Genomic DNA, 23896 nt, shown 5'->3' with positions numbered 1-23896 from the left:
CTCTGTCCCAGCCTGGTGCTGTCTGCGGAGGCTTCCACTGGACGGGACATGTCCTCAGGGAAAGTCTACCCGACACCCTGGGCCCAGGTCTCCGCGGCAGCCCCTCCCACTGCACGCATTCCGAGGACCTCAGAGAGGGGACCTGCTCCCGTGTCAACAGAATCAGGGCCGCCCGATGCCCAGTCTGGTCCACTTTCTCCTGAACCTCCATTCCCACGGCCACAGAAGCATCGGTGGTGACTCAGGGTGTTAGGAGAAAAAAGAATCAAGGCAGCTCAATTGTGGAAAATGACACACACACCCCAAATGCCGCGATATGAATACAAGAAGACAGGTAAAGGAAAAGTGGATGGAAACACAAGACAAGTGTTAGCAGAATACGATGGCTTGAGGGACCGGTAAGTAAGAAAGGCAAGCTTCCTCCCCCTCGCACCCCACCCATCTCAGGCAGGGGTAGGGGGAAGGGACTAGCAGAAGCCCCCAGAGGCAGGCAGAAGACCCTCTGTTTGCATGGGTGGGAAGGGGAGAAAACCCAGCACACAGCAACAAGAGGATATTTTTAGAACAATGAAAGTGTCAGGAGTAACAGCCGAGAGAATGCACAAGTCTGACCACAGCTACAGAAATGAACAAGTGGAAGGTAAGAAACTAACCCCCCACGCACTTAGAAAGGGAAGCTAAAAGAACACAAAAAAAAAAAAAAAAAAAAAATGCCTGAGTAACCCGGCCAAGCATGGAGAAAGAGCAAGCTCGCGTGTGAGAAGAACAAGTAAGGGGAATCATCATCCCCTGGACTGTTGATCCACTGTAATATTTTAAATCAAATCTTTCAAAGAACAAATAGTGCCCATGTTCTACAAATGGTTCCTTAATACAGGGCTCATGCGCCAAAACTTGCTGTTTTCCAAGGGTCATTAGAATCCCAGCCCCTTCCACTGATGCATACAGATGCAGAAGTGGTAACAAAGTCTCCGCTAACAGGATCAACAACCCAACTCCATCGTTTCAGTCCTGCAGGCAGGTAGCGTCTACTCCAAGAAGTGAGCCTTGTGGAAATGTAGGAAAACCACAGCTCCCCCTCCCAAAGAAAGAGGAGCCACGGCTCCTCTCTCCGTCGTCCCGACGACTTCTTCTTCACCAGAATTCTTAAAATAGGAGAGGGTTTTTCCCCCAAAAAGCTGACATTGTGTATTTTCTCCTGTAGTACTTCAGTTGTTCCTTAAAAAAAAAAAAAAAAAAAAAAAAAAAAAAAACAAGGAAACTTACAAGAAGTCTTCTGTCACTAGTTCCAACTGAGGAATTTTGCCAATAGCTATTTAGGGCAGAGAGAGCAAGAAATAAAAACTCTGTGTCTATAGCTGGCTGTGCCAGTCAGTGCTGAAGGAGCCTGTGTCCTCAACTTTACACAAAAGCAGAATTTTGGCTTCACAGTATTGCATAAGAGATTTAAGAAGAATATTTGGAAAATTACTTTTTGTTAAGAAGTTCTGGGTAAATAGAAGAAAGGTTATTGTATATATTTGATTACAATCATCTACCTACCCTTCCATCCATCCATCCATCCATGCAACTACCCATCCATCCATCCGACTTCCTAGCCTGCTGTCCACTTACCTATCACCTCATCCATTCACTAATACATCTACATCCATCACCCATCCATCATCCATCATCCTTCCCTCCTTCCATCCACCCATCCATCATCCATCCATCACCCACCCACCAATCAATCCATCATCTATCATCCATCCATCATCCTTCCTTCCCTCCAACAATCTAGCCATCCCCCATCCATCCATCCCCCATCCATCCATCACCCATCCATCATCCACCATCTATCATCCATCCCTCCTTCCATCCCCCATCCATCATCTGTCATCCACCCATCCATCATCCATCCCCCATCCATCCCCCATCCATCCATCACCCATCCATCATCCTTCCCTCCTTCCATCAATCCATCCATCACCCATCCATCCATCATCTATCATCCTTCCTTCCTTCCATCCATTATCCATCACCCATCCATCCATCCATCATCCATCACCCATCCATCATCTATCATCCACCCATCTATCACCCATCCATCCATCCACCCACTATCCTTCCATACAGCCATCTGTTAACCCAGTTCCGGGGCCTACCCACATTGAGGGGAAGACACAGGGTGAGCAGAATCAGCCACGGTCCCTGTTTCAGGAAGTTTCCAGTCAAGTGAAGGAACTGGCATGAAGCAAGAATGTCACCTACTCAGATAACTCCGACTCCTCCCCAACTCTTACAGGCTGTGAAATCAGACAAACAGGAAGCTTTGCAAGATAAGATGTATGTGGGGTTGTTGGGGTGGGGGGGCCGTGACCAGGCCTGTGAGTGGAGGGGCCTTCCTGAGGACTGGGGAGTGGGCTGAGGTCCGAGGGGTGTCCTGGGGCCAGGAGCAGCGCTGGGTTGAGTGTGGAGGAGGACTCGCCATTTCCAGACCAGGAGCCGTGCACCTGCTGGAGGGGCCTGGGCGGTACAGTCTCTCCCTGCTCGGGGACACTTGGGCTCCCTTCCCCCAGGTTCCTTTCACTGTAAAGGCAGAGCTGCGAGCTGTTGGTGGCGGCCACTCTTCATCTCTAAAACCGCGTCCTTCAGGAAGGACAGACCAAGTTCAGATCAGTTCTCTGAGAGCCAGCATTTCCCGGCTTCCGTCACGCGGCGCCGGCTGCTCTCCGCACACGTGGAATCTGTTCCTGCGCCGACGGCCAGGCGCTGCTGCAGCCACCGCGCTCGGCGCTGCCACCTGTCTGACGCAGCGTTTCTGCTCACTGTGCGAGTTTCACAGGTATCTGACAGCACCGTCGAGCCGTTTAAATATGAATTCCTGTAGCTGCACGAAGGCTGTGTGTGTTTCCACACAGTGACCTTGATCAGTGTTTTATGTAAAATGACTACTCAGTTCTCCCAGCCTCTTGCCCCACGCAGTCTGTGAGCGACGTGACAGCTGCCCCGTGGGTCTGGCCTGGTCACTGCTGCGGTGGCCTGTGTCCCTGACTGAATTAAAGCCAGTCCCCAAGTGGCATAGACGTCACTGGCTCAGTGATCTATTTTAGATTTGAGTTTTGTCAGTTCTTTTTTTTTTTTAAATATTTTATCTTTTCTGTTTTTTTTTTTTTTTTTTTTTTTTTTTTGACAGGCAGAGTGGACAGTGAGAGAGAGAGACAGAGAGAAAGGTCTTCCTTTACCGTTGGTTCACCCCCGAATGCCCACTGCGGCCGGCGCACTGCGCCAATCCGAAGCCAGGAGCCAGGTGCTTCCCCTGGTCTCCCATGTGGGTGCAGGGCCCAAGCACTTGGGCCATCCTCCACTGCACTCCCTGGCCACAGCAGAGAGCTGGCCTGGAAGAGGGGCAACTGGAACAGAACCGGTGCCCCGACCGGGACTAGAAGCCGGTGTGCCGGCGCTGCAGACAGAGGATTAACCTAGTGAGCTGTGGCACCGGCTTCTGTGTTTCTTTTTGAAATTATATTTTAGTACAGAAAACGTTGCCTTAGTGTTTAAATACATTCACATTATTTCTGCCTAAATATTTTTATAGCTCTTCAAAAACCTGAAATACAATCATCTCCATTGAAATGGGATACATGTGCTTGGAAATATACAGTAATACATACAAACATGGGTTCTTCAGAAAGTCTGAACCAAAGACAACTGAAAGGTAAGTTTGTTTTGGTTCGGAGATAATTTTTTGTTTTGACAGGCAGAGTGGACAGTGAGAGAGAGACAGAGAGAAAGGTCTTCCTTTGCCGTTGGTTCACCTCGCAATGGCAGCTGCAGCTGCAGCTGGCAGGTGTACCTTGCTGATCTGAAGCCAGGAGCCAGGTGCTTCTCCTGGTCTCCCATGCGGGTTCAGGGCCCAAGCACTTGGGCCATCCTCCACTGCACTCCTGGGCCACAGCAGAGAGCTGGCCTGGAAGAGGAGCAACCGGGACAGAATCCGGCGCCCCGACCAGGACTAGAACCCTGGGTGCCGGCGCCGCAGGCAGAGAATTAGCCTAGCGAGCCGCGGCGTCGGCCTCGGAGATCGTTTTAATGCATGCATAGTGGGGGCTTCAGAAAGTTCATGGCTGATCCATACTGTGAAAAAAACCATGCATGGATTTCAAAATATTTTGCACCAAAATAAACTTATCTTTAACTGCATTCTCCATGAAGCTTTTGAAGAGCGCTTGTTTGGACTTACACATTCCAGCCAGTTTTTAGCTCTGCTCTCACCTCTCTGGAAGCCAGCGTCCCCACAAAGAATCCACGTCTCCACACTGGTTTACGACAGTTCCAAACCATTTGATGAAGCCTCATACCCTACGCTCTGTCTTACTGTGTTACCCAGTTTGTCATAAACTTTCAAGTAGTCATTTTACTATCTGTGCACGTCTACTTTATTAATCACTTTCTCTGTTTAATTTTTAAAAATTTACGTATTTTCATTTTAGTTGAAAGGGAGAACAGAAGGATTCAGAGGCCGATCTTCCACCCACTGGTGCAGGCCCCAGACGCCCACGGTGCCCACGCATGTGGCGAGTTCTTCCTTGAACTTGAAGACGCACAGCCTGGGCCACGTGCAATAAGTGAGCGAGAACGAGAAAGCGCTCAGCCTGTCATGCCAGGTTTCCGACACCTTTCAGAGAAGTGGGGGACGAGTGACTTGTCTGTGGTGAGAAACGGGGGGTGGGGCAGGCTCTGGCTCAGCAGTGAGCCACCACTTGGAATTCCAGCTTTGCCTCTGATCCGGCTTCCTAACGCACACTCCGGGGAGCACCAAGTCATGGCTCAAGGACTCAGATCCCTGCCACACACGTGGGAGACCCAGATGGAGTTCGACAGTTCTGGCTTCGGCTTTGCCCAGCCCTGGCCATTGCGGCCATCTGGGGAGTGAACCAGCAGGTGGAAGATCTCTCTGTCTGTATCTCTCTGTCTTGCTCTGCCTTTCATATAAATAAATAAATCTTTGAAAATGTTGGTACTTGGAAACTAGAGCAAGCAGACACGTGTAGAATATAATTGTACCGCTTGTCTACAAGGCACATGACCACAGATGGTAACCAGCCCTGAATACACTATGTTTTTTCCCTATACGCACACACCTATGTTAAGAGTTTAATTTATAAATTTGGCACAGTGAGAGATAGACAATAACCAATAATAAAACAGCACAATCCTAACAATATCCTGTAAGTGTTGCCAGCTCCGCCATCTTGTACCCTGGGGCCATAATTAAGTAAGGGTTACTTGTTCACAAGTACGAGGACCCTGTAAGAGTCGATGAGACCAGTGGGCGGGCAGCACACAGAGCAAGGCCACGCTGGACCCAGGGGCTGAGAACCCCTCATGCTCCTCGGAATGGCACACAATTGTTCACTTCTGGAATTTTCATTTAACATTTTTGAACCGAAGTGCACTGTGGGTAACGGAAACCAGCAGAGCACAATCGGCGCTGTGGGGGCGCAGCTGCAATGGGCTGGCCTCTCGAGGGCTCAGGGGAAGCCGAGCTGAGGGTCGGGTGCTGGGGCAGCTTTGGGGCTTTCCAAGAGCCCTGTCCTTTCCCACAAGTGTGCAAAACACCAGGCCCACTCCCCTGTTCCCTCTGACCCCGGGGGGCCCTGCTGGCTCAGCGCCTGGGCTCCCGGTGGGTCCCTTCCCACCTGGGCAGCAGGAGGGTTGGGACTGACAGGGGGTGCTGTGTCACCAGCACTCAGGAGCACACGGTCCCGGCACGGCAACCCCCTCAGCCGCTCCCATGAGCACCACTGGCCGCGGCCACCCCTGTCTAGCTGTCCTGTAGTATAGACGCCCATTGCTCTGTGTCACGCGGACAGGCCAGGACCTGCGTGGGTCCTGGAAACCAGTGGCCAGGGTGGCTGTGTTTGGGCTTGGGGACGTGAGCGGTGGGGTCACCGGGAGCCGCTAAGCCGCAGAAACCTGAGCTGATGCAGGAAGCGTTGTCCTGGTCCCTCTCCCGTTCGGGCAGCTGCCAGACTTGAAATTGTCAGTCGTTTCCCCGGTGAGTGGTTTTTGAGATGAGTTTCAGCTCTCATCTACTTCCAACATTCAAAACAGCCTGGGTGAGCCCGGGCTCGGGCCTCCAGCTGCCGGCGAGGGACACACGTCGTGGTTCTCCCGGGACCCGACTGGGCCTCTCCCGACAGTTCTGAGCACTACTGCTCCTCTCTGGGTGTGACAGTGTGGAAGCACCCAGCCGCTCCTCCCACAACCCAGGATGGGATGCGCCCCATGAACACAGGTGACCCTGGGCTGCTTCCACGGGGCCACTGGTCAGCCAGCGGGCCGGCTCTGCCAGGTCCCATTGCCTTACTGTGTCCAGACCAGGCACTATGACTTCTAGAACCTTCCTTACCCAAACACCAACAAAACCCACACAGACAGCTGCCACCCACAGGATGCCAGCATGGGCCACTCTGCTGCTCCACGGCACAGGTGGATTCTGGGAGCCTGAGAACCAGGAGCTGCGTGACCCAGAACCCCAGCGGGGGCCACTCTGCCTGCCCTAGCCTCGGCCTCCGTGGAGACAGCAACCACCCTATCAACCCGACCAGCTCGTGGGAGAGGGGCGAGAGTACACACAAAAGCCAAGATGATCACCCCAACATGCCGCCTGTGGCTCTGACAACCCGCCATGCCGGCACTGGACACAACCTGCATCACGTGTGCTCTGCTGGGGCCGCTGCCGTGAGTGCTAGCAAAGTTAAAGGGATGCTCCCGGCCACAGACCATGTTGGCGAAAGTCCACCCTGATCGACTATTCTGAATGGACAGGGTCAGCTCCGTGCCCTGGCTGCCTGGAGAGGCAGGAGAACTTCCCTCTGGCCCCCGAGTCACTGTCCCCGGGCTGCCCCCTGCGTCTCTCTGGTGCTAGCAGCACAGAATAGATGTGCTGCGGCCGGCAGGTGCAGCGGCGCCAGGCAGCAGCCACGCCCAGCCCCAGACACCTGCTCTCGAAACGCACTTGAATCCCGAACATGCCGCTCGCTCTGGGGAAGCCCAGGAGTTCTTAGCGTCGGGCTGTACTGAAATCTCATTGCCTCTTCTAATTCCGCCAAGACAGCCAAGAGAGGGAAAGTAATTTTGCCCGCTCTTTGCCTTCTCCTTCACAACACCCAGTAATCACTTGCGTGCTCTGTGCCAACCCTGGCACACACAGCAGGAAGAGATCCGAGACAGGGATGCTGGCTGCTCCAGCTTTTAATCTATGCCAAGAAAACCCCAGCCACCGGCTCTCCACCTGGCTGTGTGCTGGAATCACCCAGGGAAGACTCGGAACACCTGACGTCAGGTCCAGCTGCAAAGATTTGGATTTAATTAGCGTGGGTGTTGCCTGAACACTGGTTGTTGTTGTTGTTGTTGTTATTATTATTCCCCATCTCACTATCTCTCAACTGTGCCTCCCAGGTGGACCTGTGGTTCTCACACACGGCTGCATATGGGACTCCTAGAAACTTAAAAAACCAGGAAATCAGCGAGACGGGCAGAAGCAATAGATATAACTTACAAGGAGTAAGCCAACAAGGTGGAGTGGGTGCATTCTGCTCTCCGAAGATTCGTGGGGAAAACGGAACTCACAGGCAAAAACGCACCCGGGACAGAGAGAGCCTGGGAGTCAAGCCTGGAAGTGTGCGAGGCTGACGCAGACAGGAGGCCGCGGGGAGCAGACCCCGCCAGAGGCACCCACGGGACGGAAGCTGCCATCTGACAAAACGAACATCGTATTCGTGGGCATACAGCGCAACACCGTGCATGGGCCCAAAGCCTTCTAGAAACATTAGAATCAGAGAAAAAGAAGTCAGTAGAAGCGGGAACTACCCATAGATGTACAAAAACAGGTACACATGTGTGTGTGCAGGGTTCACGTATGTACACAGCTACACGTGTGTGTAGGGTGCATGTATGTACACTTGTGTGTCCGTAGGGTACACGCATGTACACTACATCTGTGTGTGTGCAGGCTGCATGTTTGTACACATGTACACATGTGTGTAGGTGCATGTATGTATACTTGTGTGTCCATAGGGTACACGCATGTACACTACATCTGTGTGTCTGCAGGGTACATGTTTGTACACAGGTACACATTTATGTTTGCAGGGCACATGCATGTACACAGGTACATGTGTATGTCTGTAGGGCGCATGTGTGTACACAGGCCCACTTGTGTGTCTGCAGGGTGCACGTATGCACACAGGTACAGGTGTATGTCTGTAGGATACATGTGTGTACACAGGTACAGGTGTATGTCTGTAGGATACATGTGTGTACACAGGTACAGGTGTATGTCTAGGATACATGTGTGTACACAGGTACAGGTGTATGTCTGTAGGATGCACGTATGCACACAGGTACAGGTGTATGTCTGTAGGATGCATGTATGTACACAGGCCCACTTGTGTATCCGTATGATGCAAGCATGCACACAGGTACATGTGTATGTCTGTAGGGCACACATATCCCCATCTCTATATTCCAGATCCTGGTAAAGAGAGCTAACACAAAGAGGCCGCACCTCGAGGGCTTGAACAGTGCAGCCATGAGCTGAGAGTGGAGCCGAAAGATGGAAACGAGCAAATGGTCAACTCTAAAGGCCTGAGGGGCATCTGCAGCCCACCACATACACACACTGGGGGTCTGCCTCTGCACCTGCAGCCTCCCCCCCACCTGGGGGTCTGCCTCTGCACCTGCAGCCGCCCTCCCCCACCTGGGGGTCTGCCTCTGCACCTGCAGCCGCCCCCCAACCTGGGGGTCTGCCTCTGCACCTGCAGCCTCCCCCCCACCTGGGGGTCTGCCTCTGCACCTGCATCCGCCCCCCCACCTGGGGGTCTGCCTCTGCACCTGCAGCCTCCCCCCCACCTGGGGGTCTGCCTCTGCCACTGCAGCCGCCCTCCCCCACCTGGGGGTCTGCCTCTGCACCTGCAGCCGCCCCCCCAACCTGGGGGTCTGCCTCTGCATCTGCATCCGCCCTCCCCCACCTGGGGGTCTGCCTCTGCACCTGCAGCCCTCCCCCCCCCCACCTGGGGTCTGCGGGTCTCCTCTGCCGGCCGTGGGCGCGACCACGGCGGACTGCAGTGCCTGGCATCAGACACTGCGGCTGCACTAACACGTACAGTGCTTTTCTCGCCGCGATCCAGCAACTCGGCTGACAACCGCTCACACACATTTACATCCCGTGAGGCCTTGGGAGGAATCTGGGGACGCCCCAGGTTCCACGCCCACACCGGGCCACTGTGCAGGAGGGACCTGGGCATGCCCAGGTGGTGTTATCACGGGGGTTCTGGGGGTGCAACTATCTGAATTTAGATTCCCGCGGTTTTGTCATCGCAAAAGGCAACAGACGAAGGAAAACAGTGGACTGGGAAAAGCACAGGCAACAAATACAACAAACAAAGGTTTTCACTCCCTCTCGTACCACAAGGTCTCCAAAGTGAGAAGGAGACCGACCACCCTTCAGAAAGTAACGGGGACGTGAACAGGCAGCTCACGCGCAGGAATGCAAATGCTGACAAGCGGATGGAGACACCGGGCGCTGTTAACCAGAAAAGCATGGAAATGCAAACACTTATCAGACATCAGTCTCGCCATCAGACCCAGTACAGGTGCCGGGCAGCGACCGCTGGCCCAGGGGCGGGATCCCAGGTCCCGTGCTGAGCTGCCAATCACCACAGTACTGGGCGCAGCCCCCAGTTAGGCGCAGATCTCCATAAGCAAACAGAGCCCAGGCAGGCAGCCGGGCTGTGCTGCAGGGACGACCCCAGAACTGGCCAGAGGAGCCCCTGGAGCAGCACTGGCACCAGGGCGTCCAGGCACGTACCTGTGCCACATCCACTGATCTCAGGGTGTCTACAAGAGGGCACTGGATTTTAAGAGCCAAGCTGAAGGTAATACAAATAGTATATTTTAATAACTATTTTGGTATTCAGAAGGAGAACAACCTAGGGTTGGGGTTGCGGCACAGCAGGTAAACCCACGACCCGTGACGCCAGCATCCCATATGGGCATGGGTTCCAGTCCCGGCTGCTCCACTTCCCATCCAGATCCCTGCTATGGCCTGGGAAAGCAGCAGAGCACCCATGTGGGAGACCTGGAACAGCGCCTGGCTCCTGCCTGGCCCTGGTCTGGCTGCTGTGGCCATTTGGGGAGAACCAGTGGAAAACTAAACCTCGCACAGGTTTATAAATGTGTCTATAGCTTTGTCTATCAGATCATTACTGGGTTATTAAATCATTTACTTCTCAGGGGCAGATTCAAAATGTCTATTACCGCTCCCCATTGTTTTCACCAGTTATACTGAGTATGGGTAACTTATACATTTTGAAATTTATTTACTTGAGAGGCAGAGATGCAGGTGGACACACAGTTCTCATCTGCTGGTTCTCTCCCCCGGTGCCTGCGGTGGCCAGGCCCAGAGGCAGCACTGGGAACTCCTCCAGGTCTCCCGCACAGGTGGCAGGAATCCGATCAGTGCAGCCTCCCAGGGCCTGCACTAGCAGGAAGCTGGAGTGAGGAGCGGAGCTGGGAACTGGACCCAGGTGCTCCAGATGAGCCAAGGGCATCTTAACTGGTCACTGCGCTGCGAGGCCACATGAGCCCCCGTCAAGGGAAACTTTGCTAATTTTAATGTCAAAAAGAAAATTAAAAACATCAGCTGTGAAAGACTACGGCATATTTAACCCATTTGGGGACAAAGCTCAGGAAACCTCTGTGGCAGCAGACCGAGCCACCCATGGGCAGTGATGACTCACCATTCTCCCCGGGTGGCCGCTGGGCGCGCTGGCCTCGATGAAGTACTTCCGGAGCAGGTGCCTGCTGGGGTCGGGGCTGTCCAGGAGGATGTAGGAGCAGAAACGGGCCCCATGGCGAAGCAGGAAGATGGCGATGTCTTCATTGCCTAACAGGACAGAGCAGGCAGGCAGGGCCATCAGGGCTGAGCCTCTGAGATCCACAGTAGAAGCTGGGCCGGGCTGGGGGTGGGGTCTCTGTCACCTCCCAAAATGCACCTGTGGGACTCCACCCTCCGCAGAGCCTCAGGCAGGGGTCCCTCCCCAGGGCCACGGCTGCTTCCTGTCGCAAAGTGCCCTGGCAAGGGGTGAGTGGGATGATGAAGGCAGGCTGCAGGGATTTTGAAAGAAAAACAGAAGACAGGAGCCACTGGAGAACCATGGGTGAGGGCTGCCTCGTCCGGAAACCCCAGCGGCCGCCAGGGCGAGGCTGCCGCGGGCGGGACCCACCTGACTTGATGGCCGCGTAGAGGGGCAGGCGCACGATGACGGGGAACTCATTCTTCCTCACCGCGTAGCTCTCGGGGTCGGCCCCGTGCGTCAGGACCAGGAGCTTCACGACGCCCAGGTGGCCCCGCTGGCAAGCCAAGGCCAGCATCCAGTTCAGCAGGCGCTGGGGGCTGCAGGGGGCTGGCGGGAGAGGCGGGAGGGAGGGAGAGTGTCACGGAGCGTCCAGGTGGCTCCCACGACGACCCTCTGACTGCTACCCACCGGCACCAAGCGTCCCGTTTGCAGCTGAAAGTCATCGCCTTTGCAGGGCGCACGGTGTGGCGGGAACAGCCCCTCGGAATAGCCTCTGACATTTGCCCCTGGTGTCCACCCCCTGGTTGTCCAATGATGCCAACTGCCCAGGAAATACAGGTGTGAAGTAGGGCTAGAAAGAACCAGTGCTGCGGGGCTCTCCGTGGGCAGCCGGATTCTGCAGGTTCCCACGCTGTTGTCCTCATCCCCCAGCCCTGACCCCGCCCGCCCTGAGGGCAAGTTTCACACACAGGAGCAGGGCTTGGGAGACGGGCGGATCTGGGTTGAAATATTTTAGCCCTGTAATTCTGGACAAATCTCTTCACCTCTGTATGCCTCAGTTTACCCACTGGCAATGCGAGAACAGAGACACCTGTTCACTCCCTAGATGGCCACTATGGCTGGAGATGAGCCAATCCGGAGCCAGGAGCCACTTCTGGGTCTCCCACGTGGAAGCAGAGGCCCAAGCACTTGGGACATCTGCTGCTGCTTTCCCAGGCCATAGCAGAGAGCTGGATCAGAAGAGGAGCAGCCGGGACTCAACTGGCGCCCACATGGGATGCCAGCACTGCAGGCGGCGGCTTTACCTGCTAGGCCACAGCACCGGCCTCGAGCCTAAGACTTTTAGAATCCCTTCCTAAAAGAACCACCACCTTAGTCCCGGGGTGCTCTAACACTCAGCACACTGACTGGACGGGGACAGCGTGGGCAGAAGCGTGCAGCGTCTGCATCTGGCTGCCATGGACAAATGACCTCAGCTTCTGCACTGACGCTTCCCGTCCGCACAGGCACAAAGCCCGCAGGGACTACAGGGTTCCCGAACGTGGACAGAGCCTCCTTCCCGCCATGATGGGTCACTGGCCAGGAAGCAGGACCTGGCACGCAGCCTGAGCTGAGTGAACGCCCCTCCTTCTCCCACTGCTGTGAACCGCAGGAACCACTCGGAGGTGACCCGGAACCACTCGGAGGTGACCCCCGTTCCTTCACTGCTAGGAGGCCCAGGAGCAGGAAGCACAGGGCTCACGACCCCAGCTTCAGCTGGGACGCGGCTGTGCCGGTCTCAGGAGGCAGGGACTCCCTGGCAGAACCATGGCTCAGAGAGGTCTAGAAACCTCCCGCTGGTCCTCCCGCAGGTCCTCCCAGTGGTAACTGGCTGAGCGAGGCCTCCCTCTCTGCTTTGGCTAAAACCGAAGGGCGCTCTCTCACCACCCAGGGGCCCTGCATGGTTTCTCCAAGGCCTAAAGCCGACAGCACAGAGAGGGGTCCCCAGGCGCACCTCTGCCTGCCTCCTTCCTGACCAGGGGCAGGATGAGAGCTGCAGGGGAGGGGCGTCCGGGACCCGCCCATCAACCTCATCACTCCTCTTCCAGCTGCCTCGCTCCTGCCTTCCAGGCTTACCGACCCCTGACCATGGCCGCCTGGCTGCTCGCCTGGGAACACCCAGAGAGAACCCACTGTTTCGCCCACCTCTGCCCTTCCTGGAGGGGCCAGCCCAACGCTCTGGAATCCCTCAGCCCCCAGAATTGCCTGGATGCCCCAGACCAGCTGAAAAACACGCTGAGGTCAGCCCAGCAAAAGCAAGCTGATCCAAGCCCTCCGTTGCTTGTGTGCCAAGTAAACTTCTATTCATGCGGCAAAGCCCCGCTCAGACGTCAGCCTCTCTCCCCGGTCCTGCTTCCGGATGAGAACATCCCCTGATGCGTGTGCCGGGACCTCCGTGTAAAGATGGTTACACTGCCCAGAGTCACTGCTCTCTGTCACAGTTTCCCCTGCGTGGCCGGGGGCTACTGAAGGGCTGGATCACCCTCGAGAACATTCTCTGTGCTGGCGAGGTTTCCGCAAATGGCAGCTGCACAGGGTGATGGAGTCGGCCGGCACGGACTCTCGGGGGCTAGAACAGAGCTAGTCCTGGGGAGCCCTGAGCAGGGGGTCAGCTGTGGGCTCCTCCTGGGTGCCCAGGCTCCTCCCCGCCTCACTCCATCTGTACCCCAGGGGTGGCCAAGGGTCAGGAGTGGGGGAACAGACGGGTAGGATGGGAACCGGAGACCTGCAGGGCAGTGAAATTCTGTACAATGCCGTGGTGGTGGCTATGTCCTTAGAAACATTTCAGAGCCCACGAACAAAGAATAAGCCCTAAGTAAAGCTCGGGCTTCAGTCTGTAGTGATGCATCCAAGCTGGTTTCTCACACGGACACAAATTGTAAATCAAAGGGCAAACAGGGGTGGGGGAGACACGGGAATGCTGTACGTCCCATTCAATTTCTCTGTAAAACTCCAACTGCTTTATAAAAACAGGCCACGAAGTAGAAAATGCCACATGTGTGTACGGTTTATCCAGCACAACGTCCGAGAACTTCCCTGGTGAGTGAATGGCAGTGAGGTGTGAGACGCCCTCTGCTGTGTGCCCTTGGACTTGTCAGCTGGACGCCCCGGAGTCCTTGTTGTGTCGTGGCTGAAAGTGCCCAGATGAGCACCTGGGGGCTCCCGAGAGGTGCCAGGGAGCTCCCGCCCTGTGAGTTACCTGGTAAGGACTCAAGCAACTCCTGCACGACCTCAGTGTGGCCGAAGTGGGCCGCCACCACGGCCGGGTTGTCGTCGGTGGGCTCCGTCGGCAGCTGCACCTGCCTCTCGGTGAGGAGATGCCGGACCATCTCCAGGTCCCCGTGGGCGGCACAGAGGCTCAGAAGCTGGACCTGGGATAAAGAGCACAGGGCTGCTGTGAGCAGGTTCTGCTTGGAGCTGGAAGAGAACCGACTTCCAGTGCTTCCCCGAGCCCTGGGGCAAGGCTGGGGCCCTGTTGCCCAGGGCGGCAGCACCGTGGCCGTGGAACACGTGAAATGCGGCTCACGCATGGTCCGAGGTGCAGGGTGGGAACTTGCAAGCGATTTCAAAGACCGTGTATAAAACAGGAAAGTGTTCTCATCAATACTGTTGCATTGATCACACCCTAAAATAATCATTCTTAAAAACGGTTTTAAATGTATTTGAGATACTGAGCTCCCACCCACTGGTTCACTTCCCAAATGCTTGCAGCAGCCAGGGCTGGGCCAAGCCAAAACCAGGAGCCTAGAACTCAATTCGGGTTTCCGTGTGGGCAGCATTAACCCACCTACCTGAGCCATCACCCCCGCCTCCCAGGGTCTGGATTAGCAGGAAGCTGGAGTCAGGAGCCGCAGCAGGGAATCAAACCCAGGCACTGGCTGTATTCAGTTTCCTAACCACTAGACTAAATGCCTGCCCCACCTCAATGACTTTTGTAAAAAAAATTTATTTAATTATTTGGAAGGCAGAGTTACAGATGGGTGTGGGGAGGGAGGGAGGGGGAGAGAGACAGAGAGAAACAGAGAGAGGTCTTCATCTGCTGGTTCACTCCCTAAATGACCACAACAGCCAGGGCTGAGTCAGGCCAAAGCCAGCAGCCAGAAGATTCATCTCGGTCTCCCATATGGGTGACAGGAACCCACACCCTTGGACCATCTTGCACTGCTTGTCCTAGGCCACCAGTAGTGAGCTGGATTGGAAGTGGAGCAGCCAGGACATGAACCGGCGCCCACATGGGAACCAGCAACACAGGCAGCAGCTCTACATGCTACAACACAGTGCCAGCCCCTGTGATTTTTTTTTTAAAGATTTATTTATTTATTTGAAAGTCAGAGTTACACAGAGCGAGGAGGAGAGGCAGAGAGAGAGATAGAGAGACACAGAGAGAGAGAATCTTCCATCTGCTGGTTCACTCTCCAATTGGTTACAACGGCTGGAGCTATGCTGATCCAAAGCCAGGAGCCAGGACTTCTTCCGGGTCTCCCATGCAGGGGCAGGGGTCCATGGACTTGGGCCATCTTCTGCTGCTTTCCCAGGCCATAGCAGAGAGCTGGATCAGAAGAGGAGCAGCCGGGACTCGAACCGGTGCCCACATGGGATGCCGGCATCACAGCCAGCAGCTTTACTCACTATGCCACAGCACCGCCCTCCAACCAGTGATTTTTTTTTTTTAAATATACATACTGATGCTCTGTGGCTTACCATGGGGCCCAGCTTCAACAAACCCATCATTACTTGAAAATAGTGCAAGTTGGGGCTGGTGCTGTGGTGTAGTGGGTAAAGCCACCACTTGCAGTGCCAGCATCCCATGTTCGAGACCCAGTTGTTCCACTTGCCATCCAGCTCTCTGCTGTGGCCTGGGAAAGCAGTAGAAGACGGCCTAAGTCCTCGGGCCCCTGCACCCACATGGGAGACCTAGAAGAAGCTCCTGGCTCCTGGCTTCAGATCAGCCCAGCTCCGGCCTTTGCAGCCATTTGGGGAATGAACCAGCAGATGGAAGACCTCACTTTCTCTCTCAGCCTCTGCCTCTCTGTAACTCTGCCTTTCAAATAAATAAATAAATAAATCTTAAAAAAACCAGTACAAATTGAAAATGCATTTAATACGCCCAACTACTGAAAATCATAATCAGAGCTTAGCACAGCCTGCCTTCAGCACGCCCAGAACACATACGTGAGCCTATGTATAATGAACTGCTGAACACTTCAGATAATTTACTGAATAACCATGTCCAGAAAAAGGCAGCAATGTGGCACCACTGTTCCCCCCAGGACTGCAGACTGACTGGGAGCTGTGCCTGGTGCCAGTGCCCAACACTGCCAGAGACCATCCGACCACAGGATGCTGGCCCAGGACAAGACCCAAGGTCAAAATTCTCTATCTGAATGGGCGTTGCTTTCACACCATTGCAAAGTAAAAAAAATTAGGATTCAAACCATCCTAAGTCAGAGACCTCCATATTGACCTTCAACAATAGTAGATTAACATTTCACCCATCTGTGTCTCTTTAAAGCAGCGACTAGGAGATCTGGAATTACATCTGCAGCTCCCGTGCCATTTCTACCTTACAGCAGGACACCTGAGCGTGTACTGCATGAGGTCAGGGACGTGTGAGTGTCCCCTCCCAGTGTCACGCCAGAGCTCACTGCCGTCTCCCACAAGCTTGCGAACCTCACAGAGAGAGGGAAGGCAGCCAGGCCCCGAGAAGAGCCATCCTGCAAGGGATCCACGCATGTGTGTGACCCACGGGGCAACATGCAGCCCTGAAACCAGGAGTGGAGAGGCTCCGGCAGCTCACAGTGGATTCCTGACTTGGTGGCCCGGGGCAAACAAAGGACAGGGGTCACACGGGACGAACACCTGAGCCCGTTTCATCCCAGCTGTCCAGGTACTGAAGGGAGTTAAAGTACCAACAAGGACACGGGCGTTCAGAGAGGTTTCGTAACTTTCCCAAGGACACAAAACTAGCCAGTGGCTGTCACACACAGGTGTCAAATGGCCCTGAATTTGCAGGTCTCCCCATGTCCAAGAAGAGGAAGGTCTGAACGATGCTGGGCTGGCGTGTGTAGGGTTGTCTGTGCTCTGAACTTCCGCTACGCCTGACACTGGCTGCTTCCCATGGCCTGAGCATCAGCACATGCGAGACAGCTGGTGCCTCCAACAACATCTACGCAGACCTACTGTGTGTAAGAGGCAGGGCGGGGCCCGGAGGGCGCCGGGGTGATGTCTGGCCCCCATGAGTTTACGATGAAGTTGAGATGGGAGCAGGTATAAAATAGCAACAAGCGAGGTCTGTACTGGTTGAGTAGTTGGAAGAGGAGTGGTTTTTGATCACTTTAGGATGAAACAGGCAGGAAGGAGGCGCTGGAGCCCAGGGAAAGGAGCTGATGCTGACCAATCAGGCCTTAGCACCACATTCCGCCTCACAGCGCGGGGGAGGGAGTGCCTGGGCTTCCATCAAGGCTGGGGAGTCATCAGGACTTGAATCTGTGTGGCTCCAAAGGTCACGTTCTCTGCTCCACCCAAGAGTTCCGGGAAAAGGCGTGACTCTGAGGAAGACTCGGGCTCTGTAAGTGGACTGAAGGGGCCGGGCTTGGCAGGTGTGCCCCGCAGGTGAGGTGAGGGCCGGTCTCTGGGACGGGCATGGTTTGGAGGAAGGAATATCGTCATTTATCCAACAGAACCAGGACGGAAGAATGCCCACCTGCCTGTGGCTCTGCCCGGGGTGCAGCCGGGCAGCCCTGCCGTTCCAAGAAAGCACTTGCATTGGAGAAAAGCCACAGGATTGATTGAATGACCCATGCAGCTCGCAGCTGTCTAGACGCTGTTGGCGGCAGGCATAAAGGCCCCGTGCTCAGGCTGCGGTGAGTGAAGCAGAGAGCCAGCCCGGGTCCAGGAGGGGCCCAGACGGGGGAGGGGCCTGAGCAGGCTCTGCAGTGAGTGGTGCTTTGAATCCCAACAGCACAGCAGAGCGCAAAATAAAAGTAGGACTCCCCCTATGCCTCCACGTCCCAACTTCCCTCTGCAAAGGAAGCACTCGCATGCAGCCTTCTAGAACACTCATCCATGCATATTCACAGGTAACCCGTAGAAAGCCAAGTGCTCTTTTCAGTGGATACATTCTAACTTCGCAGCAGCACAGAAAAGCTAAAAACTGCTAAGTGTACGCTCCCATGAATTACTACTTGAACATGGCCATGGAACCAGCCCCAGGCCAAGGAGAACACCCGTGAACTCAGAAGTCCCCTGTGCCCACTGAGGTCACAGCTACACTGGGAGGAGCCTTGACCCTGGCTTCTAACTGCTTAGATCCATTTTTTTTGCCTGCCTCTAAACACAATAAATGTTTAAAATGTAAAAACGCCTAATTAAAATTATAAAATTACAATGTAAAAAATGTATAAAGGCTTTAAATGTAAAAAGGTGTAATTCCTGACTTGTTTTTCTTTTTCTTTCTTTCTTTTTTTTTTTTTTTTTGCTTTGAAATAATCAAAGATTCATAGTTAGTTGCAAAGATAGCACCGGGACGGCCTCAGATCCTTCACCCAAGTCCCCCATCAGCAGCATCTTACACAGCGGCAGCCTGACGTCAAGACCAGAAACCTGGCGCTGCATGACGCACGCATGTGGTTCTGCCACTGCGTCGCCACCGAGGCACCGAGACACAGCATTGCGGCCATCAACCGTAAAGAGCTCCCGCGGGCTGCCCCTCCGCAGTCTCACCCACTCCTGTCTCCTCCGCGCAACCTCCATTCTCTCTCCATCTCTGCGATGCATCGAGCACGTTGGTGCGTGGAGTCACTAAGACTGCGGCCCTCGGAGACGGGCTCGACGTGGCTGGAGGCTGTTCCGCAGTACATTCAGCCACTCACCTGCTGAGAGCTCTCGGTTGTACTAGTGTTTGTCTGTTACAAATAAACCTGCTGTGAACAATTGTGGGTAGGGTGTTTCTAGTTTTCTTAAGAAATTGCCAAGACTGTATCATTGTGTATTCTCATCAGCAGTGTACAAGAGACACAGCTGTTCTGACCGTCACCAGAATTGTGGTATCGTCCGCGTTTTTCATTCTGGCTGTTCTAACGGGTGTGCAGTGATGCTGGGCGCATTTCGTGAGCCATTTGCTACCTATACATCCTCTTCAACTCCCCTCCCAGAGTGCATATATTTTACAAGTGGATTGTTGGCTTTTTAATGTTGAGAGCTTGATTTTCCACCCACTGATTCATTCTCCAAATACCGACAACAGGCAGGACTGAGCCAGCCCAAAGCCAGGCGCCTGGAACACAATCCAGGCCCCTCGCATGGGTGGCAGGGATTACGGACTTAAGCCTTCACCTGTTCCCCTCAGAGTGCGCATGAGCAGGAAGCCGGATCAGAAGTGGAGCAGCCAGGACTTGAACTAGGTACTCTGATTGCAATGCGGGCATCCAAGCGGAGACCTTAGGCTGCCGTGCCAAACGCACGGCTCCGTTTTTATCTTCTACAGATGGTTTCTTTCATAGATTTTTCTACCTGGATCATTCTGTTTCCTGCAAATGGACAGTTTCATTTCTGCCTTTCACATCTGAATGCCTTTGATTTTATTCCCTTGCCTTGCTGCCCTGGCTAGAACTTCTAGTTAAGTACTGAACGGTATCCTACTGAATCCAATTAGGTCACAACTGTTCCTGAGTAGCACCTCTGGTGTCATACTGAGAGTGGAGATCCGGCCTTGTTCCTGCTCTCAGGGGAAAGCAGGGGGGCTTTGAAGAGGTGGCTGAGCCTCCACAAGTGGGATTAATGCGATGCTCTCCAGAGCCGCAAGGTGGGGCTGCACCGGGTGCTTTGCCCGTGCCGCACACTTGCTGGTCTCTCCACTTTCCCGTGGGGTGATGAAGTACCCATGGAGGCGAGGCCCTGGCCAGAAGGGGCTGCCTGATCTAGGTCTTCAGCCTCTGGAACCATGAACGAAAACGACCCTCACCCTTCATAAACCACCCAGCCTCAGAGAGCGCAGCAGGGCGGCGGCAACGACGAATGCGTACATTTTTGGAGGTGTCTCGGTCAAGTTGAGAAGTTCCTCTTGATTCATAATTTGCTGAGAGGCCCTCGGCTTTAGGTCGTGAACAAGTACTTGAGGTTTCCAGCGCGCACCCTGTGTCACTTGATGCCACGGCGTGATTTAGCTGTCAGGTGTCCTCGTGTGGAGGAGCCCGTCGGTTCTGCCCCCCAAGCTTCTCTGCACCCCTGGAAGAGGCCCCGCTGGGTCAGGGTGAGCAGTCCTCCCGTACACCCCTGGAGCTGTGCGTCTCGGTCCCGCAGGCCCTCGGCGGCTCTTTGTACCACCTGCGTCTGGCTTTGGCATCAGGGCTAATGCCGGCTTCCCAGGAGCGCCGGGAAAGGATTCGCCCCTCTTCCATTTTCTGGATGAGACTGGGTAGAAGTGGCATTGGTTCTCCCACAGACGTTGGGTGGCATTCACTAGCGAGCAGTCTCGGCCACAGATTTCCTCCAGTAACTACAGAATCCCTTCATTTCATACTGAATGGGCTGTGGCGGCTTTGGCTGTCCAAAGTCTGATCCATTTCATCCGTGCTGTCAGATTTAGGGGCGTGGTGTCCCTGTGGGACCCACGGCGGTAGTCTCCGTTTTCTTCCCGATACTTTCTCCTGTCTTTGTTCGTCCTGCTGCATCTTTTCCAATTCTACTGATCGTTTCAAAGAGCCAGATTTGTTTCACTGTTTTTCCTCTTGAACTTTCATTAATTTTCTGCTCTTATTTTTAATATTTCCTTTCTTCTGCTGCCTTCGGGTTTATTTGCTCATCTTCTAGCTTCTCTGGGTCGAAGTTCATTGCTTTGAGACTTTACATCTTTTCTCTTTCTCCCCTTATTTATTTTCATTTTATTTGAGAGGTAGAGACATAGAAGGAGAGCTTCCACCTGCTGGTTCAGGCCCCCAGTTCCTGCCACAGCCAGAGCTTGGCCCAGCTGAAGCCAGGAGCCAGGAAGTCCATCTGGGTCTCTCACGTGGGTGGCAGGGACCCAAACACTTGGGCCTTCACCCACTGCCTCCCTAGACGAGCTCAGCGAGGCGCTGGCTCGGAAGTGGAGGAGCCAGTACTCAAGCCAGGCACTCTGATATGGGACGTGGGCACCTTAAGCAGCAACTCGACTGCTACGCCAAACACCCACCCTCCCTTTTACTAATACGGCTTTTAGTGCTGTAGACTTACCTCCCAGCACTGTTCTCTGTTAGCCCCAGGTCTCCATTTTCATTCCATTGAAGTTCCTCTGAAATTTTCTCTTTGAACCATGGATTACTTAAAAGTTCTGTGGTTCATTTCCAGGGGCTGGGGATCTTCCTACTATCTTTTTGTTACTGATTTCCAGTTTGACTCCTTCGATGCTCAGTATAATCTCAGTCATCTGGAATCACGAAGGTTTGTCTCATGCCCCAGGATGCGGTCTATCCTGATCTAGGTTCTGTGGACACTTGGATTCTAAGGTGCACTTGGGAGTTTCATGACTGCCAGCCGGGTCCCGTGAGTTCGTCTGTATCCTGTTCCGTTCCTGTCAGCTGTTGAGAAAGGGATACCACTGACGTGCGACTGTCCGTTGTCCCTTCTGCTGCATCAGGGTTTATTTCACAAATTTTGCAATTTTCTTTGCTGAAGTCCATCTAACAGTAAAACAGCCACTCCTCTTTTCTCTGATGAATGCTCGCATGGTATCTATTTTCCCGTGTTTACTTCAAACCCACTTACATCACTTTATTTGAAGTGGTCTGATCGTAGACAGTTTACAGCTGCTAATGCTTTTTTGTAAATTCTGAAAATTGTTAACCGTTTAAGTTAGTGAATCTCATTCGTGTCACCTCCTTCACGGCCGGATCGAGGGGCGGGTACTGCTTCGGTTTCTCCACCTTCTCCTCGGCTGTGATGACCGAAATACAAAGGCAGCAGCTGCCCCAACTCTAAGCTTCACGATCCCTATTCTTCGTCGTGAGAGACATGGCGCCCCCTTGCCTGCGGGTGAGCAGGGACTCCTGGACGGCCTTGGATTTTCCAGGCGTGGCACCAAGGTAGGGGTGAGGCGAGGACACTGCCATGCGCCTCCCAGAGACCCTCACAGTCGGCCGCTGCTTATGCATTTTTTTTATCTGCTCTGCCAAATTCTGCCTTGAAGTCCATGTATTTAGACCATTTACATTTAACAGAATTATTTAAATGCTGCGTGTGCAGTGCTACTTCTTTGCTTTCTGCTTGTTTTCTTTTTCATTTCTCCATTTCAATTTCTCTCTCCTCCTGTAAGTCATTTGAGCATTTTGTGAGCCCCATTTCGATTGTTCTACAGTTTTTCAGTATCTCTCTTTGTATGGTTTTCAAGTGGTTGCTCTGGGTATTACACTACACATACATATCTTATCAAAAGCTACTGTTTTCAACATTTTATGCACCATTTTATTCTCCCTAATTGATCGAGCAACTGTAATATCGTAAATAGTTCCTCTCCATCAAGAACCACATTAGGCAACATAATAATTTTTGCCTCAATTGTCAAACAACTTAAAGAACTAAACATGAGGATAAGGTCTATTAAGTCACCCAGCCTGGTTCCTGCCATGTTTCTGCTTCACTCTGGGGGTCCCAAGGCTCTCTCCTCCCTGTTTTTTTTTTTTTTTAAAGATTTATTTATTTTACTTGAAAGAGTTACACAGAGAGAGGAGAGGCAGAGAGAGAGAGAGAGAGAGAGAGAGAGAGAAAGAGAGGTCTTCATCTGATGGTTCACTCCCCAAATGGCCACCACGGCCAGGGTGCTACGCCGATCTGAAGCCAGGAGCCAGGACTTCTTCCGGGTCTCCCATGCAGGTGCAGGGGCCCATGGACTTGGGCCATCTTCTAGTGCTTTCCCAGGCCACGGCAGAGAGCTGGATCAGAAGAGGAGCAGCCGGGATTTATGGGATGCCAGTGCTTCAGGCCAGGGCGTTAACCTGCTGCGCCACAGCGCCGGCCCCTCCTCGCTGGTTTTGATCTAGGGACTCTCCCTGGGCTTTCCCTTAGGAGAGGCATCCTCTGGGCTGTCCGTTGTCCTGGGTGCCCCTACCTGCAGACTTCGCTCCTGAGGGGTGTGTCCTCCGGGTGTGGCATTCTGGGTTGCCTTTGTGTGGGCTGCAGGGCTTCAAAACCACACATCGGCTCCTTCTGGCTCTGTGGTTCTACTGCGGAACTCCTGCCGGCTGAATCGCTGTTCCCCTACACGCCAGGTGTATGTCTCTCGGGCTGCCTTCAGGTTGGTTGGTTTGTTTTCTTTTATTTCCTAAAGTCTGACTGCTATGCCCTTGGGACGGATTTTACCAGCTGTAGCCTCTCCGGTTCACTCAGCCCCTTCAGTCTGGGTGTTTGTGTCCTTTGCCATCCGGGGGACATCTCCAGGACCGATTCTTGGAGCAGCCGCTCAGTCCCGCCTTCTACCTACTCTCCTTCTGGAACTCCAGTAGCAGGAACACTAGATCCACTAAAAATTCCATTCTTGCACTTTCAGAATCTAAAATTCCTGCTTTGTTCGCCTGTTCTCCTTACAGCTTTATTTCTTTGCTGCAGGTCCTGTTTTCCCCTGAGACTTTAGGGTTTTCATTTATGTGTGCCCACAGCTGTCCTCGGAAGCAGTTTTAGGACGCCTGCTTGCACGCTGTCAGATAGATAATTCTACTGAGAGAGTCGGTGCTGGCATCTGCTCGTTCTTTTCACTGAGTTTGAGATTTTCCTGGCTCTGGGCCGGCGCCGCGGCTCACTAGGCTAATCCTCCACCTGCGGCGCCGGAACCCCGGGTTCTAGTCCTGGTTGGGGTACTGGTTCTGTCCCAGTTGCTCCAATTCAGGCCAGCTCCCTGCTGTGGCCCGGGAGGGCAGTGGAGGATGGCCTAAGTGCTTGGGCCCTGCACCCGCATGGGAGACCAGGAGAAGCACCTGGCTCCTGGCTTCGGATTGGCACAGCGCGCCGGCCGTAGTGGCCATTTGGGGGGGTGAACCAAC

At 53.9% G+C, this 23896-nt stretch overlaps 1 protein-coding gene and 1 long non-coding RNA gene across 7 annotated transcripts in view; one reads left to right on the top strand and one right to left on the bottom strand.

The window, feature by feature from the left end:
- Positions 1 to 23896, bottom strand: part of LRRK1 (leucine rich repeat kinase 1) — a 134587-nt gene that overhangs the window by 64775 nt on the left and 45916 nt on the right. For all 6 annotated transcript variants that reach the window (XM_089311165.1, XM_089311169.1, XM_089311171.1 and 3 more), the window contains 3 exons: positions 14086 to 14257; positions 11274 to 11453; positions 10788 to 10933 (listed from right to left, as the gene is read on the bottom strand). In XM_089311165.1, the coding sequence (XP_089167291.1) occupies positions 10788 to 10933; positions 11274 to 11453; positions 14086 to 14257 (498 nt within the window). The remainder of the gene's footprint in view (positions 1 to 10787; positions 10934 to 11273; positions 11454 to 14085; positions 14258 to 23896) is intronic.
- Positions 3570 to 4994, top strand: LOC149122933 (uncharacterized). The gene is made up of 2 exons (XR_016218743.1): positions 3570 to 3697; positions 4473 to 4994. It is a non-coding gene; the product is annotated as an uncharacterized LOC149122933 (long non-coding RNA).

The sequence above is a fragment of the Oryctolagus cuniculus genome, chromosome 12, assembly GCF_051225735.1.
Source record: "Oryctolagus cuniculus isolate XC-2025 breed Fujian yellow rabbit chromosome 12, ASM5122573v1, whole genome shotgun sequence".
In the NCBI taxonomy this organism is placed as follows: Eukaryota; Metazoa; Chordata; class Mammalia; order Lagomorpha; family Leporidae; genus Oryctolagus; species Oryctolagus cuniculus.
Note: the sequence above shows the minus strand (reverse complement) of the source record. Positions and strands in the feature narration are given on the sequence as shown.